Source organism: Eptatretus burgeri, chromosome 1, assembly GCF_056783735.1.
Source record: "Eptatretus burgeri isolate ZD-2024b chromosome 1, Ebu_testis_v1, whole genome shotgun sequence".
Lineage (NCBI taxonomy): Eukaryota > Metazoa > Chordata > Myxini > Myxiniformes > Myxinidae > Eptatretus > Eptatretus burgeri.
The window spans coordinates 144496311-144518806 of record NC_140961.1 but is presented as its reverse complement, the minus strand read 5'-3'; the positions used below and the strand labels follow the sequence as shown (position 1 = coordinate 144518806).

The 22496-nt window shown below is 44.0% G+C and overlaps 1 protein-coding gene across 3 annotated transcripts in view; it reads right to left on the bottom strand.

The window, feature by feature from the left end:
• Positions 1 to 22496, bottom strand: part of VPS11 (VPS11 core subunit of CORVET and HOPS complexes) — a 66757-nt gene that overhangs the window by 13923 nt on the left and 30338 nt on the right. For 2 of the 3 annotated variants that reach the window (XM_085846598.1, XM_085846589.1), the window contains 4 exons: positions 11548 to 11745; positions 9259 to 9420; positions 8754 to 8893; positions 8290 to 8492 (listed from right to left, as the gene is read on the bottom strand). In XM_085846598.1, coding sequence (XP_085702724.1) covers positions 8290 to 8492; positions 8754 to 8893; positions 9259 to 9420; positions 11548 to 11745 — 703 coding nt within the window. The remainder of the gene's footprint in view (positions 1 to 8289; positions 8493 to 8753; positions 8894 to 9258; positions 9421 to 11547; positions 11746 to 22496) is intronic. The other variant, XM_085846607.1, reaches the window with a different exon arrangement.

Below are 22496 nucleotides of genomic sequence, written 5' to 3'. Positions count from 1 at the left end.
GTCCACTGTTCTCAGGTCTATGAAACTCACTGGACCTCGTTTCACATGCAGGAGGAGGCAGACGTAGAAACATTTAAAATTATTGGGATGTACTGTGTACACTCGACCCAATGTGTCAGATTTGTAAATACCGGGATATCCTGGAACTTCTGAACCTTGCTTCTTCCTGTTCCAATGTTTCTGACTCGAGTTCCAAGTGAAATACGTTGGCACCTGAGCATACAGACGAGTTCGAGCAAAGTCATCAATTTCGCATCGTTTGAAAAATGCCAGTAAGTTAGAAATTGGAGGTTCTTCCGCTCGTTGTTGGACATTTTGATCTGTAAAATAAACTTTCTGTCCGTTCTCAAGGTGAATTGTCAGGTGAATAACTGGAGGAAACCTGCCAGTAATGGGGAAGTTCAATATCCTCCATATGGCTTCATTGCTGCATATATATCAACCATTTTCATATTTTTGAACCTCGTTGATGTCGTTTCTCTCAATGGTTACTACTGCTTGATCACTGCCCTTGTGAATGTATTTGCATATGTATTTGATAGCTTTTACACTATTGCAGTACTCAACGTTGATATTGGCATTGAAAATAGTGGAGAGTAATGGGATATGTGGAACTATCCATTTATTATCAACAACGACGGGTTCAGGAATACCGTGAACTTCAACCGTTGTTTCAAATCCACCATCATCAGGTGCCCGCCTACGATACAATGGATATCTATCTTTATCCGAATGCGTTTCGTGGAGGAGTTCTCCAGGGAACCTCTTTCCACATTTTCCATTTTTCATGCAGGGTGCCTTGCTATTTATCACCCCACATGGACCATGGATCATATGACGTTTCACAATAGCGTACAAAAACGGATGCTCTTCTGGGTTGGGCAATTCAGCGCGAATGACTGAGTCAATCTGGGTGGGTCTAAGTTTTTCTCTGAGCCAAAAAAGGCTTTGTACATGTGGAAGACCACATTTTTGCCAAATTCCATTGGCCCCATGTCAATCGGCTGAACTTGAAAAATTAACGTTACGAAATCAGGTGATGACGTCATAATTCGGAAACCGGGAAGTCGGAAGTCATTGTCTTCAATTGACTGTAGCATTATTTTTTCATTCTCTTGCAAATGGCGTTGGCCCCATGTCAATCGGCTGAACTTGAAAAATTAACGTTACGAAATCAGGTGATGACGTCATAATTCGGAAACCGGAAGTCGGAAGTACAATTCTTTTACATCGGGACACTCCCAGGTACATGTTCTGTCAGCATGTGAAGTTTGGTGAGGATCAGTCCAGTACTTTTCACGTGCAAAGGTCACAGACAAACACACACATACAGACACACTTTCAACTTTATATACAAAGATATATATATATATATATATATATATATATATATATATATATATATATATATATATATATATGTATATATATATATATATTGTTGTTGATTCTCGCCCGCCGGCGTGCGAATGACCGCGTTAAACCAATAGCGGCCGTTTCGCCCAAAGGACGGACAATCCAGTCGCGGCTTTCCGGATAAACGCTGAAAACCAGCCACGGGTGTGTTTTTGAGCACACCACAACCTTGTCCGTACTCCACCCGCGCTACAGGGTCAATCGCCAAATTGTCAATATACCTAATTAATCGCGCAGTACAGGTAGATTAGCGAGAGATTGTACCTCAACGGGACCGCTTGGAAACGAGCCGCTTAAGCAGCCCGCTTCCTTTTGGCATCACCGAGCAGGGTGTTATCGCACAGTCCCATTGGACCCGATCACTTTACCGGCTATTTAAAAACCAACTATATTCCGAGTGCAAGATGGCAGGTCAATTAAGGAAAAGACGCAACGAACGGGGTACATTTAAACAAGCACATTTATTTACGAACAACACATAAGCACGTATAAACAATGATAGAGTCATGCAGGTATGCAAAACACGCATGCAGTCATGTATCAATCAAGCAAAAGCAATGCAAAATAGCTACTACCATCTATCTCTTATGAACAATCACTTGTACAGTTCTACTTGCAGACATGGCACCACAACTTTCATTCAAAAGCAAAAAAAAAAAAAACCCAGGACAGACGAGGGGTAGACTGGACCTCTTTGGGTCTTTCTTGCACAGAGCAGTGTAGAGCGCAGAGGCTCCGAGAGGCCGCGCTGGTTAACTTCACCTCGCTGGGGCGACTCGCGACGTACCGTCCCTAAGGCCGCTGTCGTGACCGCGGTCCAGCCCAGGCCTCGTCTGACGGCCTGGTGATTCCGGCCCAGCCGGCAACGCCTCAGAGGAACGAACGGGACTTATGCTCTTTCAGAGTTGATGCCCAATTTAAGAGCCCGTCCGTCCCTCAGCGCTGCTCGAACTGTCCCGAAGCCCGATCACCACGGACTGTTTGATGCTGGCTGGCGACCTCTCTCCGTCCCACACGAATGCGCCGTTACGCGTGGCACGGCCGGCCTGCTGTGCTCCCCGCTCCGTCTCCTCGGCGAACCCGGACTTCCACTGCCCTCCACTGGGCTCGAACTCCGCTCCTCACACCGCTCCAGACCCCGACCGACTCGACTGACTGGCACTCTGCGCGCTGTTTTATAGGGTTCGTGAGGCGAGATCTGATCTCTGCACTTTCACCTCTGACAACCCACTGGCTCCGCCCCTCTCGCTCTCCTGATCCGAATTCTGAGGCGAGGTTCGGGGCGAGCAGACGTGGCAGGAATCATCGACGCTGAAGGGAGAGCGGACGTGGTAGAAATCACCGTGGCTCGGAACAAGGAAACCACCGCGTTTGTTTGCAGCGACCTTGCCGTGGCCGGCGCAAAGATGGTGGCGCCCGCGGAGTTGAAGGTGAAGCGATGTTGTTCCGTTGTTGGGTATTGAGGGAGATGCGGTTTGGGAGATGGTGGCTGTGATTGGCGTTGTGGAGAAGATGGTTGTGTGAGGGTGGTTGTGGAGGAGGTGGTTGTGTGAAGGCAGTTGTGAGAGTGCTGTTGGTGGTGGAGGTGGTTGTTGTGAATGGTTGTGAGGGCGCTGTTGGTGGTGGAGGTGGTGGTTGTGAGCGGTTGGTCCAAAATAACGAGAGTAAAAGAAAAACGGCTAACTCAAAGATCACAGCCCTGATCACACGAATAATAATTCCCATGAGACAACGGTGGGGAAATCGATCTGAACACAGACTTATCCGCATAACTGAACTAAGGACCTATATGGTGCCCTGCGAATTTCCACAGCCGTAATAAAAATATATATATATATATATATATATATATATATATATATATATATATATATATATATATATATATATAGTATATTATATAGTCGTAGTGTATGTTTGTTTGTCCTCTTATAACTCACGAACTATGCATCACATAGCAAAACTAAAGGCATATTCGGAATCAACACGTCTCAGAGGTACTACCTTGGATGTTTAAAAAAAAATAAAAAATGAAAAAAAAGTACATTTTTTTTGGCCGTTTCAATTTTTCTGCTGCAATTAATTGATTTTACGCGTCACGACTTTTTTATTCACATCCTGATCAAAACAAGACAAATACAGAGCAGTGTATGGACAGACCAGTGAACGTTTACAAAGTTTCTGATTTTAGATGCCCCGAAAAAGGAAGAGCTCCATTGGTCCCAAGGGAGCTGCAGCTAAGCGAAAACACACGAAGAGACAACAGGAGACTGAAGAGGAGCAATATGCCAGGCTAAATGAACAGGCACAGCAGAAACAGCAGCCACAACAAAATGAGACTGAAGAGGAGCGATCAACTAGGCTCAATGAACAGGCTTATCGACAACAGCAGCGGCGAGCAAATGAGACTGAGGAAGAGTGTGATGCAAGACTTGAGGCAATGCGTCACTGCACTGCAGAAGCACGAACACTGGTCCGGGCACAAGAGCACAACAATGCCAACAGGGTGGCATTCACGTACGACCCGACTGACCCAACAACTCATGCAGACATCGGCCGAATGGACCAAGTCTGCACCCACTGCTCTGCTTACAAGTTCAAGAGAGAGACCAAGGGTGTGTGCTGCAGCGATGGCAAGGTCGTCCTTGAGCCCTCTCCTGCCCTTCCTCCCTTGCTGAAGGAACTTCTCTCAGGCGAAGATCCCCTCAGCAAGCACTTCCTTGACAACATTCGGACGTATAATGGCAGCTTTGCGATGATGAGCTTCGGGCACAGGGAAGCTGAAGTCCAGGGCTGGAACCCGAGCTTCCGGATCCAAGGTCAAGTGTTCCACCGCATTGGCAGCTTGCTCCCACCTGTGGAGGGCCAGTCAAAGTTCCTGCAGGTCTACTTCCTGGACTCACACACCAAGGACCTGGCTGCCAGGAACCACAGCGGCCACAAGCCACACATCCTTGAGATGCTCACAAAGTAGTTTCCTGAGAATAACCATCTGGTCTGTGAGCTCAAGACTGCAAGAGATGTACTTGCAGAAGGAGGCAACTCTGAAGAGCGCCAGATCATCATCAGAGAAAACAAGCGACCGCAAGGAAAGCACACATGCCGCTACAATGCCCAATCTGCACCAGAAGTCACCATCCTAATGGACAATGAACCAACAGAACCCAGAGACATTGTCCTCAGACTTCGTGATGGGGCACATAAAAGGATCAGTTAGCTGCATGATCGTATGATGCACTCCAGTATCCCATAGTGTTCCCATATGGAACAGATGGCTCCAGCATCCATCTAGTGGGCAGGAATGCTACTGGACAGGATGGATGAAAACTCACAGCTGCAGTACTACAGCTACCACATCATGGTGAGAGAGGGCAACCACATACTGCAGATGTGACGACTCTTTCAGCAGTTTCTGGTCGATGTCTACTGCAAGATCGAGACAGAGCGACTGGGCTTTATTCGCCGGGAGCAAAATAACTTGTTTGCTGATAGCTACGCCAACCTCCGTGACAGCCTCATGAGCACTGATGACGAACGCTGACAACGACAAAGAAATGTGAAATGTGTCCAAATTAGATGTGATATATAAATGTGATCTATAGTAAGCACCACAATTTACACCTTTCTCATTCCTTTTTTTTCCCCGGGCAACGCCGGGTCCTCCAGCTAGTCATATATATATATATATATATATATATATATATATATATATATATATATATATATATATATATATATATATATATATATATATATATATATATATATATATATATATATGATGACTCATTTTCCTTACACTCAGACATAGAAATGGAGTATTTTCAAATGATATGGAAAACTTCCGGACGCTCGATATATATATATATATATATTTTTTTTTGAAGTGATAACATCCAGTTTAAGTTGTGTTCAGGAGTGCATTATCAGGTATGACGATCCCACACTAAATAAGGGTAAAAATACAAGTTGGAGGTGGCCATCCCATCTTAGTAGAACATTTCCATGCATGCCCAAAGTACAACTACCACTTAACATATTTTGTCTCAGAGAGCGTAAAATACAAAGCACATATGTAAATTGGCCAAGTAGTTTTTGATTCTACAAGTTTTCATGGAGATGCTGTTGTGATAATGTAAACAGCTGGGACTTGAAATACACTCTCTCACTGCAAGTGGCGCAACACATTTACATCAAGAATTTGCATCTCTCCCCTTCCCCAACTGCCTCGACTATGAAAAAACAAAACACAAAAGCTTTTATGCTTAAACCCTTCCCGGGCACACAAATACACACACAATTGTAACCAGAAAGCATCTCAAAAAGCAAAGCCCGTCAGCGTCTGCTTTGTACTCAAACTAAACTTCATGAAACTACAGTATATATATATATATATATATATATATATATATATATATATATATATATATATATATATATATATATATATATATAGTACATTTATTCATGTGTTCTCCAATCTCATAAAGGCTTCTTGAAGATTTGATGACAAAATCTCAATTGATAAAAATGTTCGTCTGGACGTACACACTGATTCTCAATGGTCAACAAGGATTTTGATTAAAACATTTATGGCTGGTCCACCACTTCACCGATGAAGTCGTACCAACAATCCTTTATTCCCCATTGGATGTCGAATGAGATGTGCGAAGTTTCAAATTTTTCCGATCAGTGTTTTCAAAGATATGCTTTAATTTTTTGCATTTAATTCAAGATGGCTGCCATATCACATGACCTATGACGTCACTATTCTAATTAAAATATTATTCATGGGGGGGGAGGGGTCGATGCTCCAGTGAAAATTGTCAGACAAGTGGTTGTTGAGAAAAATGTATAGAAAGATAATAGAGCAAAAAAAGGCCAATAAAGGGTCCAAGAATAACAATAATAATAATAATTTTTTTTTAAATTTTAATTATTAATTTGTCTTCCCTATATTCTTGCAATAAAGCTTTATTGAAAATTTGATGACAAAAACTCAAATGGTAAAAAAAAAGTTACGGCCAAGACACACGCACGCACACGAGTGCAAAACCCCATCTTCCGCTGCGTAGGGGATGGTAAACTAGAGAGTTCATATAACACCTTGCCCCATGCAGTGTTCCAGTAAAAACTCAACTGAAATAAAAATGATTTTAAAGGTCGTATTTTAAAAATGCTGGACGTTTTGTGCCACTGATGCAGTGTTTTATACACCACCTTCTTTAATATGTCCAAGTACTGCTAAATGGAAGGGTTTGGAAAGTGCCAAAAAGGCAACTTTGTTCTCCAGTGTTCAAGTGTATAATTCAATCGAAATTAAAGACTTAATTTAAAGGTTGTAGAAAAAAAAGATTAATTAAAACTTTAAAGGTCATAGAAAAAAAAATCCAGAAGTTTACTACTGCAGATACACCACCTTATTTAACACGTTACATTCCTGCTTCTTGTCTGTCGTTTGTGCCCTTTATGATGTCCTTTAAAAACAAAAAAAAAAATCATGTTTCCTGTTTGGAATGATTTTCAATGATGTTTGACTGCTGGCAGGGAGACAGTATTTTTTTTTTTTTAAACACAACTCTATGCATGTGCGAGCGGGCTGAATGCAGAACCAAAGTACTGTGAAACGACAACTTTGTTTTCTGATTTGTGTTCAAAATGTAACATTCAATTAAAATTTTGTTCCTCCATCATAAACTGACGGTTGTAGACAGACAGACGCAACTAATTGCTTAACCCCACATTTCGCTTCGCAAGCGCAGGGTAATACACATTTATCGTTACAATTAGAGAAGCATCACCATTTTCTGTTGTAAGACAGTTGGGGCTCAACTTGCACTGTACCAAGGAGCCTTCGGAGTCTTTAGACGGCACTGTGAAACGGCAATGATGTGAAGAAGCAAAGCAAAGCAAAGCAAAGCACATGAAGTGAGCAGAATTTTAAACTTTTTTTTCTGGAATCTGGAAGGCAAACGTAGAGCGGACACGTTTCTTTGATACTAACAAGAAATCCTTAAAAATAAGGTCAGTTTGAGTTTCGTAGCACCAGCTCACTGCTCCCCCATTCACCCCAACTATTGCCTACTTGTTCCATATGCCACAAGGTTAACAAGAAAAAGAGCAATCAGAGATTGCAGACCCTCGCTAACACTTCTTTTGAGTGGTGTATTTTTATAGGTTTTTGGGTAAATCCAAAGTGGCTGCCAAACCATGTGATCAATGACATCATGTGTGAACCTTTTGTTCCTCATGGACAGGCAGTCATACGTGTAAAGTTTGATCTCGATCTGTTCAGCCACTTCAAAGAAGATTTTTGAAGGTTAAAAACCAAAAAAAATGGCTGCTGAATCACGTGACCGGTGACATCAATTTTTCTTCTGTGGACCATTTTATACCGAGATGACTCAATTTTCATACTGATCGGATGTGGCGTTCTACATATGTAACTATGACGTCATGAAAAAAATTAATAAGAAGAATAATAATAATCACACTCGTTCCCCATGAGGAGTACTTGCTATGTGCCAAGTTTCAATTTTTTCCCTTGGTGCGGTTTCAGAGGTACAGAGGTTCAAAGTTTTTTCCCAATATGGCTGCCACACCAAGTGACCAATGACGTCATAATTATCATTAAAGCATTCTACGTGAGTCGTCGCACCAAAGGTGAAAATTTTGTCGCATTCCGTCAAGCGGTTGCAGAGATAAACACGAAAGTTCTGTGCAAACAAACAGACAGACAAACAAATGGACCCAAACGCAATACCCTCCTTTGGCGAAGGTAACAAGCAAATTTGATGTCAAAAGTCATCAGGAAAGTCTGTTTGGCAAGGCTGCACCCACCATCACAATTTGTACAAATCACACACAACTTACCCAGCAACGGCAACATCAGGTTGTTCGAGTCTATGTGCTCCAAAACTTCCATAATGTACTGTTTGCAGTTCTCTTCCTTGCTAGCAAAGTAGCCTAAAACTTGTTCCCACAATCCACTCTCTTTATCGCCAAACTTTTTGCAAGATTCTATCACGTGTGCGTAATCATCGTTGTCCATGTGATACTGCACAACCTGTTGGTAACTGGGAAATATCAAGTAGAACACACAAGAGATTTAAAATAAAATAAATTACCACGTCACTTATCATTGCATTACTCACCATTGACAGATCTTGCCTCGGGATAAATCACAAGCTCCCAAGAGAACAACTTTCATAAATGCCATTAACAACGTCACACAATCAAGAACATGAAATGACATTGTTGCAATCCCAAAAAATGGAGGGGTCAATGTCCAAAAACAATCAATGACTCGGCAACAAGATGCAAAGCAATATACTTACAGATGAGCTTTTTCGTAGAGAAAGAGAACCCCATCTTTAAAGTTGTGCATCTGGCACATAATCAATGCCTTGTCAATGTCATTACTAAAAACTCCACTTCTCAAAAGCTTCATCAGTCGATTCTGCAACTCCAATTTAAGCTGAAAAGAGCAAAGAATACTTTATGTTACATTCAAACATGAGAAAAAAACCCAGCAGATTTCCAGTGTCCCTATAAAAACTTCCATTTCGGAGTTTTTAATCGAAACATTTTTAAGCAATGAAGCCACTAAATATTCAGGTACATCCTTCCTTCCAATAAAAATGAAGAACAACCTTTCTAACACACTGTGTTTAATCCCAAGAGGTTCCAAAGGGTAATTATAATGGGTTTCGTTTGTTTCTAGGCTTTGCCAATTTCATATTAAAAATGTCAAACTGAATCGCTTCCCTTTGAACACGGGTGCGATTTAACTGCAAATGCAAACCCAATGGTCCGAATTTTGAAACGCAGTTGAAGTCTTACTCGAGGGTCATCTTCACGGACCCAGTCTCGAAGCTCGAGTTCCAGCAGCGTCTCATACACTCCCATTGGGCAAACTGGCTCAACTTCCGTCATGTGCTTCAAAAACTCCTTCAGGTGAGCACGATTGTTTGCAAAAATATGAATGAACTCTTCTGCATTACCCTGTCAATGACAACGATTCAAGTATAAAGACATGCATTTCCAAACACCAGGTGAAGGCAAGTTTGGATAATTCTTGGAGACCACCGTAATTACCGGATTGATGAGAAAACACAACCTCCAATTGATAAAAGGATAAGAAGTAAAATAAACAAGTTGAAAGGTTGTTGTTTTTTATTATTGTGAAATAATAAAATAAAACACTTTCAGAATGCATTACTCTCTATAATGTTATTTCTATACATTGGAATATTTGGGAGTTAAAGAACGCAGAGATATCTCAACGGAAGACAGTAATGTGCCAAAAAACAAGTGGATAAACAGTGAGAAAGCAGGTAAAGAGGTAGATAAGCAGTAATAACAGGAAGCAGATGCACGATGTCAGTGAAAGGAGTAGAAAAGATCACTGATGATGAGGTTGTCATGAGCAGGCTCTGAAGGACAGAGGAGGAGCATAAATGTAAAAGTCTGGTGCCGACAAACATTTACATCTAGTTTAAAGATGATTTGTGAATATTTTTTTACATGGAAAGTGGAGGGAGGGGGGGGAGAGATCTAGAACTAGATTGTGGTAAGAATAGTATGGACCGTGTGACCATATATTCGAATACTACAGTAACAGGGAAAATTGTCAGAGTAAGTCGTTTTGTTAAGCGTGCACTGAGGAGGCAGTGAGTGTTAAATATAAAGCAGATAGTCAGTGCGTAATGTAAAACATCTCGTTTTTGAGCGAGGCCAGGTGAGGACTTGGGCACAAAGACACAACTTTAGGAGGAATCAGCAGGAACTATTTGGCCGGAGTACTGCAGGCCGTGGTGGTTAGATCAGCTGCAGAGCCTTGGAGAGGGGACACGCAAGACTCTTTTCATGAAACCGCCCAGTGGGGCAGGATGGCCTTGAAGATGGCACTCCCACAGAAGCAAACGGCTATTAAGCAGGACGCGCCACCCAAAAAGGCAGTGCCAATTGTTTACGAAGGCCGTAACCATGCCCAATTTGCAGTTATAGTTGTGGAGTTGGAGTTTTGGACTTTAGTTCTCGTTTTGGAGGTGGGGTCAGACTTTGGCAGAGGCAGTATCCCTCTCATCACAATACCTCTCCTAATCACCATGTGCAGCACCAGCCTGCACGGATCACCAATCAGCTCGAGCCATATTGCACCCACAACCAGTTTGAGACTTGCCTCAAGCCCGGACTCCTTCCCCATTGTTGAGTGAGAATCGGTATTTATTTGACACCATAGTTGGGTGATGTACAATGAAAATAAATAAAGCCTAAAACCTAAATGAGTGTGCTTCCCTACTAGTTTGTCCTTTGAGCGCCTGGTCTGTCCTATTTATTTATTATTGGCCTCTCGTCTCTCTCCCCTCCAATATACCTTTAATAAACCATTCATTTGTGAAGAAAACGTTTTCCCATTTTCCTGTCTTACCATGGGAACACCAACACCAGCAGTTTCAGCTAAGTTAGGTGCATGTTGGGTAATCCTAGTTATTTTGAATGTAGTAACATCCGAAACTCCGTTTTAGGATCCGCAGCTCAAAGTGACCGTTAACGACGCCTCCAATGCGACAATCTTCAATTTCCTTTTATATTACAGGTTCTAAATTAAGGTCGTGGAGGACCTGCAACGAAAATATCAGACACCGACACATACACCCGCTGAGCTTGGAGAAAGGAACAACATTTCCCAGAACACTCTAGAGTCTACATACTAGTGACAGCATCAATCTTTTATTACATCATTTTACTATCAACACAGCAAAGCAATTGAGAAGGATTTCCTCCTCCCCGTGGATGTTTGTCAGTGCTCTCGTTTCAATACTGAGTGGCAAGCAATAAAGAAGCATGGACAATTTCAAGTCTTTGGTGTGAATGAAGGATATGATGGGACTTTTAACATCCACCAACATCTGGTGATGGAAGATGGGACAGTTAGAATGTCCATCCAAGGAATGGTACACAATGTATAGCTGGGTTAAGAATCAAACCCAGGCTAGACATCTGAGATACGAGTGTACATACATATAGGTTGTCCTGCCAGGCCATGATAGAGATGGCCTCATCTTGAAATATTGATCTAAGTTGAAGTCGAAAAAAAGTAAAAAAGAAACCCAAATAAAAGAACACCTTGTTGACATCGTCCACAAGTCCTTCCTCATGCATGTTTGCAGCAGACGCAGCCTTGTAATCTGTGCACAGACGCCTCAGCAAATTTGTCGTCTCCTCAGGAACATGTTGCATCAGACATTTGCCATATCTTTTCATGTTGCTTTCAGCTTGTGCAAAAGAAAGTTTTGAAATATATTTCAAAGCTCTTTGATAATCCTGCAAAATGCACAAAAGGAATTTTCATCACTTAATGGCACCCGCAAGCTCCTACTCTTAAAAACAAGAAAAAAAGAGCAATCAGAGATTGCAAACCCTCACCAGGACTTGTTTTGTGTGGTGTATTTTGTGTACTGGTGTGTTATGTAATTAATAAGAGACATAATTAGATCTGCCACTATATAACTGCTGGCAGTGATGACCGAGTACCAAGACGTCCCACTTTGATGCAACCCCGGCTTTGATGGGGCACCTGACCCTGACCCATGACGATTTTTTTTTAATTATTATTATTGTTCAATTGAATTTTGAATGAGATTAAAATAAATTCAATTCAAATCAAGTGGAAGACTAAATAGGTACAGTCCTGCATTGGAGTCATCAGAAGGAACCCAAAGAAGCAAAAAGCAAAGATGAAGTCATCAGGATGAACATGGATAGGATTCGCATTTCAGCTGCTACTCTTCTACCCTCAAACTCATCCAGGCACAGTCAAATGAGCCTTATTAAAAAATAAACTAAATAAAGAAAAGGAACCTACATCATTAAATTAAATTATTCTGGCTGCCAAACCATGCATCCAATCAAATTGAAATTTAAAACATGTATTCCCCATCTCGACGAGATCATAATTTTGAAATTTCACATCGATCGATTAAGCGGTTCCAGAGAAAACATGATTTAATATTTTTCTTCAATCCAATTAGGCTGCCAAACCATGTGACCTCTCAATGATTCTTTAACAAACTTGTCCACCCATGGCTTGGGGAACATTTGTGTGAAGTTTCCGCTCGATCTGTTCAGACGTATTGGAGAAGAAGATTTTTTATGGGTTTTAGGATAAATCCAACATGGCTGCCAAACCATGTGACCTATGACATCATATGTGTGAAACTTTTGTTCCTCACGGATAGGCGGTCAACGTGTAAAGTTTCGCCTCGATCTGTTTGTGTCATCAAAATATTTTCTGTGGACCATTATCTCTAGATGATGCTCAAAAATTTTAATACTGATCAGATGTCACATTCTACATATGCAATTATGACATCATTGAAAAAAAATTAAAAGAAAACAAAAATGAAAAACACTTATTCCCCATGAGTAATAAATTTTCATCTGATTCTCAAGTTTTAAATTTTTCCATGATATGGTTTTGATGATACATCAGTCCAAATTTTTTCTGTTTTTCCAACCTGGTTGCCACACGATGTGACCTATGATATCATAATTATCAGCAAAACATTCTACTTGAGTAGTCACTCCTATGGTGAAAATTTTGTCTCGATCCGACAAATGGTTGCGGAGAAAAACACTAAAGTTCTGTGCGGACAAACAAATGAAAAATCAGTGACAACTTGGTGAAACGGAATGGCACTCGGTAGAGCACGTAGCTCCACCAGGCTGAACAGTTTCAATATTATATCCCACTGATGGGTCGGATCTGAATCCGGACCAGAACCAAAATCGAATCGGCTTCTTCTTGTCACCAAACAAACTCATCCACAACTTTTTGATACATCATGCTATACATAATGCCTGGTGTTGGCTTAATGATTAGGGTGGTGTGCTTGGGATCCGAGGATCCCGAGTTGAAATCCCCCTCGGCTGTTGAATTAACACCAGGTGGGGTTGACTGCCTGCCATCCTTCCGAGATCGGCAAAATGAGTGCCAGCTTGCTGGTATCCTGTGTCGGAGTGGCGACCCGTCCAGGATTGTACCCAATAGCCAAGGAGACTGCCTCGACAACACCAACGCTCTGCACACAGTATGGTTCCAATGGATGGATGGATCGATGCTATACATAGCTGTTGGCCCCATCTCTCAATGGCGAAGAACGACTTGAAAAAGTCTCAAATCTGAATTCGGATTCAGATCTTCAACAGAATTGAATTAATTGTTCCTTTTTACACACCCAACCTATCCACAAAATTTCATACAAATCCATCCACAACTTTTTGAGAAATTGTGTTATATATTGTTTTTAGCCTGATCTCTGAATGGTGAAGAATCAGTTGAAAATTAAATAATTCTCGTATGAAGATCTGGATTCGATCTCTACCAAAATTGAATCAATTCTTCCTGGTGGCATTCCAAATCTGTCCACCAAGTTTCATGTGAATCCATCCAAACCTTTGGAGATAGTGTTATATATAGTTTTTGGCCCGATCTCTGAAAGGTGAAGAACCACTTAAGAACTTCTCAAATCCAGATCTTCACCAAAATAAGAGTGTTGCTCTCCTTGGCCAGTCATCTACACAAACAAAAAAAATTCAGAACAATTGCTTGAAAACTGTGGCCAAAAATCATGTGACTGACAGACAGACAGACAAACAGACAAACATGACAGCTCAACATCCTTGGAGAAAAATTTTTTTTCGCCAAGTAACAAACGGACCCAAGTGCAAAACCCTCTCCTTTGGCAAGGGTAATGAATGTTGCACGGTTCAAAGTGTTATGTTATTATTTAACACTTTCAACTGCCAGAATGAATTGAGTTTTCTTCCTGAATTACGAGAATGCAAGGATAACGATATCATCCAAAAGGCCTCGAGCTCAACAATTTGCTACAACTGGTGGCACACTGCGAAAGAAAAAGATTCAAAAGATAAAAAGAACAAAATTCTCTCCAGACCAGTATAAATAAAACTAAATGATTCCAAAGGAAAAAAACATACATAAATCCTCACCAGACCTGCAGAGATGAAAATTAAGAATTTTTCTTTTTCAACATCCACCCGAGAACAGGATAAACAAAAAGGTTCAAACAATGGAGAAATAAAACCCACCCGAGATCAGGATAAACAAAAGCAAAGAATGTGTTGTACCCCGTGAACCCAGGTCCACCATGAGTGTGGGGGTGTCCCTGGTTCTCCCTGGACTCACCGGGAAGAGGCCGTCGCACACGAATAAGTCCGTGGCACGGCGGGTCGGTAATTGACTGCGAACACCAACAATTTAACCACGTGACCCAGTGACCTCAGTCTGACTCATGTTTAACTGTGGTAAATGCTGTCTCATCAGGAAATCATGCCCTCGATGCATACTTGCATTAAACTTACCATATCAGGTGCAGCCGAGCGGAGCTGCCAAGTTCAGATTGCTAATAAACAGATTATTGGGATATAACTTCCTGGCTAGGCTAATGTGTGGACCATGCTGGACCAATGAAGGAAAAGACAGAATCAAGCTGGGTACATTTATAACAAGCAATTCTTGAGAAAAATCCCACGGGCATACAAAAGGCCCCTTTATATGGTATATGCCACGTGGTAACCTATAGAAAAGAAGGAACGTTGCATCGCTTGTGGAAAATGGCAGACGATAAAATATAACGCACATTCAAAAAATCTCATGTGCATGCTGTACTGCCCTTGTGTTCTTCGGCAAAACCAAGTAATGCTCTGGAAATGTTCATCTTCAGGGTGCCAATTTTTTAACAAATTGATCACGCACATGCACATTATCTTAGGCATTTTCGTTTTCAAGGTACACACACACACAAAACAAAATAAATTAAACCAAGTCATAATGGGTCTTAGCCTATATATGTAGGGCGCTCCATTATTTAATGAAGATGATATATTTTCTATCGTTTGGCATTTTCCACAAGCCATGGAATGTCTTCTTTTCTCCAGGTCACCACATGGCACATACCATACAAAGGGGCCTTTTCTATGCCCCTGGAATTTTTCTCATGAATCATCTTCAAATTAAAAGTCAATCAGGTGAAAATTGACAACTTTAGAAATTCAGCCTATGTTGACCTCAAAAATAATTGGTCGTTGAATTCGGTGACCAAATGTGGAAATCCTCTTCAAATTTCAAGTCAATCGGATGAAAATTGAAAACTGTAGAAAATACAAGCAGATATCCGTCTACGACGGGTATGGGGGAGAGGACGGATCACAATACTCGGTTACGGTAGTTTCTTTGGATGTTTTGTGCCGCATTCAACAGCTCAGTTCATATTGGTGGCATGTCTGGGTGCCCATGGTTGCATTTGACACCGGTCGCTTTAGATTGTTGGTCTTGACACAGAGTGCCAGATGAGTAGCACGAACAATTTGACATAATTATCGTTTCTATATTACCTCCATCAACAGATTAACAACATGGCAAGATAAAAGTCATAAATGCTGAGTTGAACAAACGTCCTGAACTCATGGACTTGGTTAAGTAAAGCACGTCGTCTGGGACCCGGCCGTCGGTTTGCCGCCGAACGCTGCTGATTGTGACGTCATAGATTCCCTCTGAAAATTCGATCTATATTCGATTTTTTTGAATCCGCTATCACCTGCGAAAATACATGGAACACATAATGTGAAGATTTTGGAAGTATGAACAGAATACGTTCGGAGAAAAGTGTGTTTGAAGTTCCAGGCTTACGCCCATTATATTATGATTTTTACCTACGTTGACCTCAAAAATGCTTGCTGGTTGAATTTAGTGACCTGATATGAAAATTCTATTCAAATCAAGTTTTCAAGTTAATCGGAAGAAAACTGAGGATTTCAGAAATTTGGCCTAAGTTCGAGCTCAAAAATATGTGGTGGTTAAATTCAGTGACTTGATATGAAAATCCTGTTCAAATTTCTAGTCAATCAGATGAAAATTGAGGATTTTAGAAAATTTGCCTGTTGACATCAAAAGAGTGACGGCATAATCACACGGTCATGTAACACGTGGTAGAGGTTCAATTTTCTCCGCTGAACGGTTTTCAACCTTAACAAAATGCAGACACGTATGACGTACGTATGTACACTAGCGTTCGCTTAACCCTGCTTTTCACTTTGCGAGTGCAGGGTAACGAGTATGGACAATTGTAGATGCCTTATTTGAATCAAAAATTTATTGATCTACTAATGCGTTTGCAAAAATGATAGATGGTGCTGCCCTTCGTTGGAAACCGAGCAGAATTGCATGATGTTTCTGTCGTTGCATGTCGTTGAATATGATATTCAACGACATGTTGATATTGATATTCAACGACATGTCGTCGTTGGATAATGCATGTCGTTGAATATGAGCAAACAATAGCAAAAAAGAAAAACCTTTGGCACTTTGGTGGAATTTGTTATGAAAGCCATTAATTAATGCCTGGTGTTGGCTTAATGGTTAGGGTGGTGGGCTTGAGATCTGAGGGTCCCCAAGTTCAAATCCTGCTCAGCTGTTGAATTAATACCAGGTGGGGTTAACTCGGCTTGTCATCCATCCGAGGTCGGCAAAATGAGTGACAGCTTGCTAGTATACTATGTCAGAGTGGCGACCCGTCCAGGATTGTGCACAATAGCTAAGGAGACTGCTTCGGCAGCACCAACGCTCTGCACAGAGTATGGTCCCAATCTTCTCCTCTCCTCCTCCATTAATTAGATATATTCTCTGATGTATATTCCAAATCTCAGCTCATTTCAATATATAGCCCTTGAGATATGAGCGCCAACACATTTTGGACAGACAGACAGACACCAACGTGATTTGAGGGTTTTCCTTGAAAACTGAAGAATGCTGAAATGGACGATGCTCAAATTTGGAACATATTACCTCGAAGTACAAAGGATTTAATTTCTAAAACTTGCAGCCAATTTCCAGCGCCTTTGTGGCCCCCGCAATGTTGCCGTGCAGCACGTGAAGACGGAATTGGGAGGGAGCGGTGTACGTGTTCAAATTTACTTTTGAGGTAAATATGTACAAATGATAAATCAAAAATACCCATTATAACCAAGTCACTTGGTCAATGTCGTGACCAAATATCAGCTTCCCCAGCTCAAAATATGCCTGAGATATTGAAGGGATGAGAAAGAAAATAAACAAGCAGTCATCGACTGGTACTTACGAAATCGTCAACTTGACCTCTGACCTTGTCTAATAAAAGCTGTCTCGAGAGAAGGTAGCGACGCAAACCAGAAATTTCTACGACGATTCTGTACCAAACCATCAAAAATCGTAACGTCGACCGAAGCAAAAATCTCCATTTCTCCAAGCAATTATTTAATATTATTTTATCAAAGTCACAAAACCGTAACATTCGGACATCCACCAACAATCTTTACATAATCCGACGGCTTAGCGAGTCAGGCATGCGATGATAACCTTTATTGGGATTAAAAAAAAATGACTTTTAAACACCATCTTTATCGAAAACACCGTCAGCGCGCACACGCAAAACCTTTACGTGACTCAACGACGCCTCTACTCAAGCGCGCTGCACCACGTGACGAGCCGTGACGCGGCGAGTGAAATATTTTTTATACAATCTTAAAACGTCTCCAAAACATCCGATTTTCCCAGAATTTCGACGACCGAGTGTTAAGCGTCCTAAGCGATCGCAAAAAACCGAAGACAAAATTAAAATCGAAGTTAAAACAAACTCGTAACGTCGACCGAAGCAAAATACTCCATTTCTCCATATTAATTTACGGAATTATGTTTGACCTCACTGTGACCTTGACCTTTGACCGATTTTGACCAGAATCTAAGCAGCGCTAGCCATCACCCTCCTGAATCACGTGGTGCAATTTGACATTGGTAGCTTCTTCCGTTCTCGAGTTATCGTGCCTACAAACAAACACACAAACACACACAGAGGACGGAAGTCACCAATATACTGTTGTGGTTACCAAATTCGCAAACCACCATTCAGGTCCCTTAGGTGAGGTATCTCGGTAAGTACATGTGTAGTTAGGTCCAAACCCATTGTCTAGTGGGAATACATGTCATTTATGCGAGCTGCGACTCTTCAGGATAGCCGTTTTTCTTTTACTATCTTTATTTTGGACCAACCGCCATGATTACCACCACAACCACAACATCAACCACCAACCACAACGCCGCTTCACCACAACCGCCACGACCTTCACGTCACACCTCGCAACCATAGCATCGCCACCGTTCTTGCCCCGCTGTGGGTACCGGTGTTGGACTCGTGCAGGGCGCACGTCGAACAGCGTGTACAAAATCACGGATTTTGTGCTTCAAAAACGGATCAAAAACGACACACGCCCACTTTTTGCCGTCCAATCGGTGAGCGAGGGGCGAATTGGCCCCGCCTCCAGGACGATCGATATATGCAAATTTGTGGATCAAAAAGCCTTCACGCCCACTTTTTCTCGGGCCAATGGGGAGCGAGGTGAAAGGTCAAAGGGAGGGGGTCAAAGGCGAAGCTACGGGGGGATAAAAGGACCGTGTTTGTCAGTCAGAGCGGTGTGGAAGTCTGGAGCCCGAAGCCTGCAGTAGCTAGAGAAGCTGAAGAGAGTCGAACGAGGAGAGCCCAAAGAAGAGTCCAGGGTGGAGAGTCCAGAGGCGGAGAGGCGGCAGCGGCGAAGGCAGACGATGGGGTGCTCGCGACGGTGCCGGGAGCTGCACGCCCGAGGAAGGCCGGCAGCGCGACCTGGCCGAGGTGGAGACGCACACCAGGGATAATAAAGATCCTCTATACCCCGAGCATCAGCAACCCCCTCCTGTTTCCCCCCGCGCTGAGATAGTGCGACCAACGGGCCCCTTTCCCACCCCTGCCAGACACTGTCCGCGAGGCCCGCGGAGTGAGGCGCCATCGCCGCTCCGCGTCTCATCACCAGACGGGTAGGCGCGACCCGGTCTCGGCCTCAGGCCCGCCTCATCCTTGAGGGTATTTCTTTTCCTTGGTTTTGGGTATGTGTTGTCGGCGCCGTCTGTGAAGTAGAATTGTATAAGTGTTGCCGTGTGCTCGGTAGTCGGTATTAGCTCTGCATTGTCTTCACTTTTATATTTGCTTTTTGTGTAAATGGAATTGTGTTTTTTCTGTGTGCTTTTGGTGGAATTGAATATGTGTGCTTCCCGTGTGCCGCGAATAAATGTGCTTTATTATTGAACTGTTCTCCCGCTTCGCTTCGTCTTTTCCTTCATTGAATCCCCATCTTGCTTCACGTAAAGGGTTGGTAGTGGGCTGAATACGCCCGATAATTAATCGAACCGTCGAGGTCGACGATAACACCGCTCGGTTATTCTGATAGTACGGAACGGGTCGCTTAAGTGGCCCGTGTCCGAAGTCGACCTGCGGCGAGGTGCGATCGCCCGGTCTACCCTCCGCGTGGGTACTTAGGTAGGTCGAATTTGGCGAGCAACCCTATCCCACGCGGGGGCTGATTGGCTCGATCGCGGTGAGACCGAAAGGTCCACCCGTGACTGGTTCCCGGCGTTAGTCCGAGAGGGTCACGACTGGATTGTCCGTCCGGTGGGCGACGTGCCCCGATTCGAGTTACGTGGCCGTCAGCACGCCGGCGGGCGCGAATCCGTAACACTGGTGTCAGGTCGTGCGATACAAATTCATTGCCCTCCTCGCGGCACTGGTATCGGAGAACAGGAAAACAGGCTCTCCTGTCTCCGGCTAAATTCACGGGAATCGATCCAGGGGTGAGAGAAGCGACCCCCGATTCCCTCCAAATTACGAGCGAGCGAAATTAACCCTTCACGAGAAGCAAGATGGCGTCTCAAGGCGAGCGGGTGCCGGGTGGATTTGGTATGTGTAATAGTAATGTAGAATCCATGGCTCAGGACGAGATTACCGTGCAAGAGAAACCCGTACCAGAAGGTTGGGAAAGGCATCGATGCCGTTCATCTGGTCGGTTTTTTTATTATAACTCCACCACTAAATGTAGTCAGTGGGAGTGGCCAGGGCAGGTGACAATGCGGCAGATTATGGAACTCGCGCAGAGCATAAATGACAAAATAAAAAAAATGAACGAAAAAATGGATGCGAATACACAGCAAATGAAGGAAGAAACGAAAAAGCTGCGGGGTGAGACGCAGAACATGGGCCGAAGCCTGCAGGTGGGCATGAAGGCCGTGACCAGGGAGATAAAAATGGCGACTCCACGTGTAGAAACGAACGAGCTGGGTGGGGGTGCAACGGTGACCGAAAGGGAAAAATTAAATGGGGAGACCAAAACGTGCGAGACGAGACACAAGGTGACGACAAAGGGAATAAAAATAGTAGAGACAAGGGAGGTAAAGGGTGAAGAGGTGACTGAGTTGGCAGAGACACGGGAGATGGGAACGATAGAGGGAAGACTGCACGATGAAGACGGGGTAAGTGACGCGCACACACACACGGAGGTAGTGGAGGATAATGGGGGTGAGCTCGCGGAGCGTGCAGGGACCCGGTGCGAGCAGCTGGATGGCCTCCTCCAGGAACGAGGGGAGGGAGTATGCCCCCTTGAGGCGAGTCACGACCAGGTGAGTTCGGTCGTGCTTTGCGAGGTTGAGGAGACGAGTGCTGTGGACGGGTGCACGGAGAGCTTGGGGGATATAGAGGCCCCGGAGACCCTTGTGGGGACTCGAATCCCCAGTGTGGTTGTCCCTGTGTGTGTGGTGCAAGGTGTGAGTGCGTCCCCATGTGTGGAAGCGACCCCGTGTGTGAGTGGTGTGGTGGCGATGGTGCCGGAGTGCGTGCTTCCCAGCACGCCGTGTGTGGATGAGGCACCGTGTGTGGAAGAGGCCGTGTGTGTGAGTGAAACGGCCAGTGTGGATGAGGCACCGCGGTTGAGTGCCCCCGCGTGTACGAGTGAGGCACGGTGTGTGGATGAGGCACAGCGGTTGAGTGCCCCCGCGTGTGTGAGTAGTATGGTTTGTGTGAGTAGTGAGGCACGCGTGAGTGAACGGCCGTATGCAAGGGAGACCGTGTGTGTGAGAGAGCGGTATGTGAGGGAGATGTCGGTGGGCATGCGGGAGCACGCAGCCGCGTCTCCCGGTGTGAATGTGATGGAGTGGAGTGTGTGCGTCGTAACACGCAGGTGTGCGTGGGTCGAATGGAGACGGAGACGGCGACATGGGAGAAACGAAAGCCGAGTAGCGGCTGTAGCTGTTTCGGGGACTGTGCCGGGTTCACCCAGCAGTGAGCACGAGGTCCGTGCTGTGCAACGCACGAGACCACCATGTGCTCGCTTGCGAGAGTGAAGTCCCGGTCCGGAAACGCACGCGGTGGATTTGCCGATCCCGCGGACGGACAAAGTTTAGGCAGGATAACAGATTTGGACCGGACGGGTTCTCCACGCGATCGTGTGTGTTAAGCTCCAACGGGCAAAGCACATGTGTTCGCGTGGGGAACCCCTCGAGACGTGGGGCTTGTTTTTTTTATGCGCACGGTGACGTCATGGCTGCACGTGGGGTTGGAATCCGGCAGGAGGGGTATCTCTGCCGGATGGTCCCGTCCAAGGAGGGACGAGGAACACGTGCAGCTGCATGACGTCACGGGCAGGTGCAAAGTGCGCGAGCTCTGAGTTGCCGCGCAGGTGCAACGCATGGAAAAAAAAAAAGCAAGCCTCACTTTCGGGTGTACAGGATTCCTGGGCAAGGGGTGAAAGACCCCCTTACCCTGGGCACAGGATGGAAACTAGTTAGGGGGAAGGGTTAGCTTAGCTAGACCGACTTCATGGGGCAGGGGTAAGTCCTCATGGAGTCCGTGGAATGGATTAGTTAGAGGGATTGTAGCCAGATTTAGGTGGGGAAATAAAATGATTTATTTGGGGACATGGACAGACTTGTGAATGTGTAGAGGGGACATAGCTTAGCTACGTAGTGTTAAAAGGAACGTGCTGTAGTTTAAGGGACGACGTGGGAGCACGAGTTAGTTAGGGGGTGCAGTTAGAAGGATGGCAGAGTTCAGTGGTGTGTGTGTTGAAGAGTTGGTGAGTTGTGAGGTGAGTACTTGTTGAGTGAGTGAGGCCAGCGGGTCTGTGTGTATGGAGTGAATGGGGAATGCATGGTGCGATGAGTG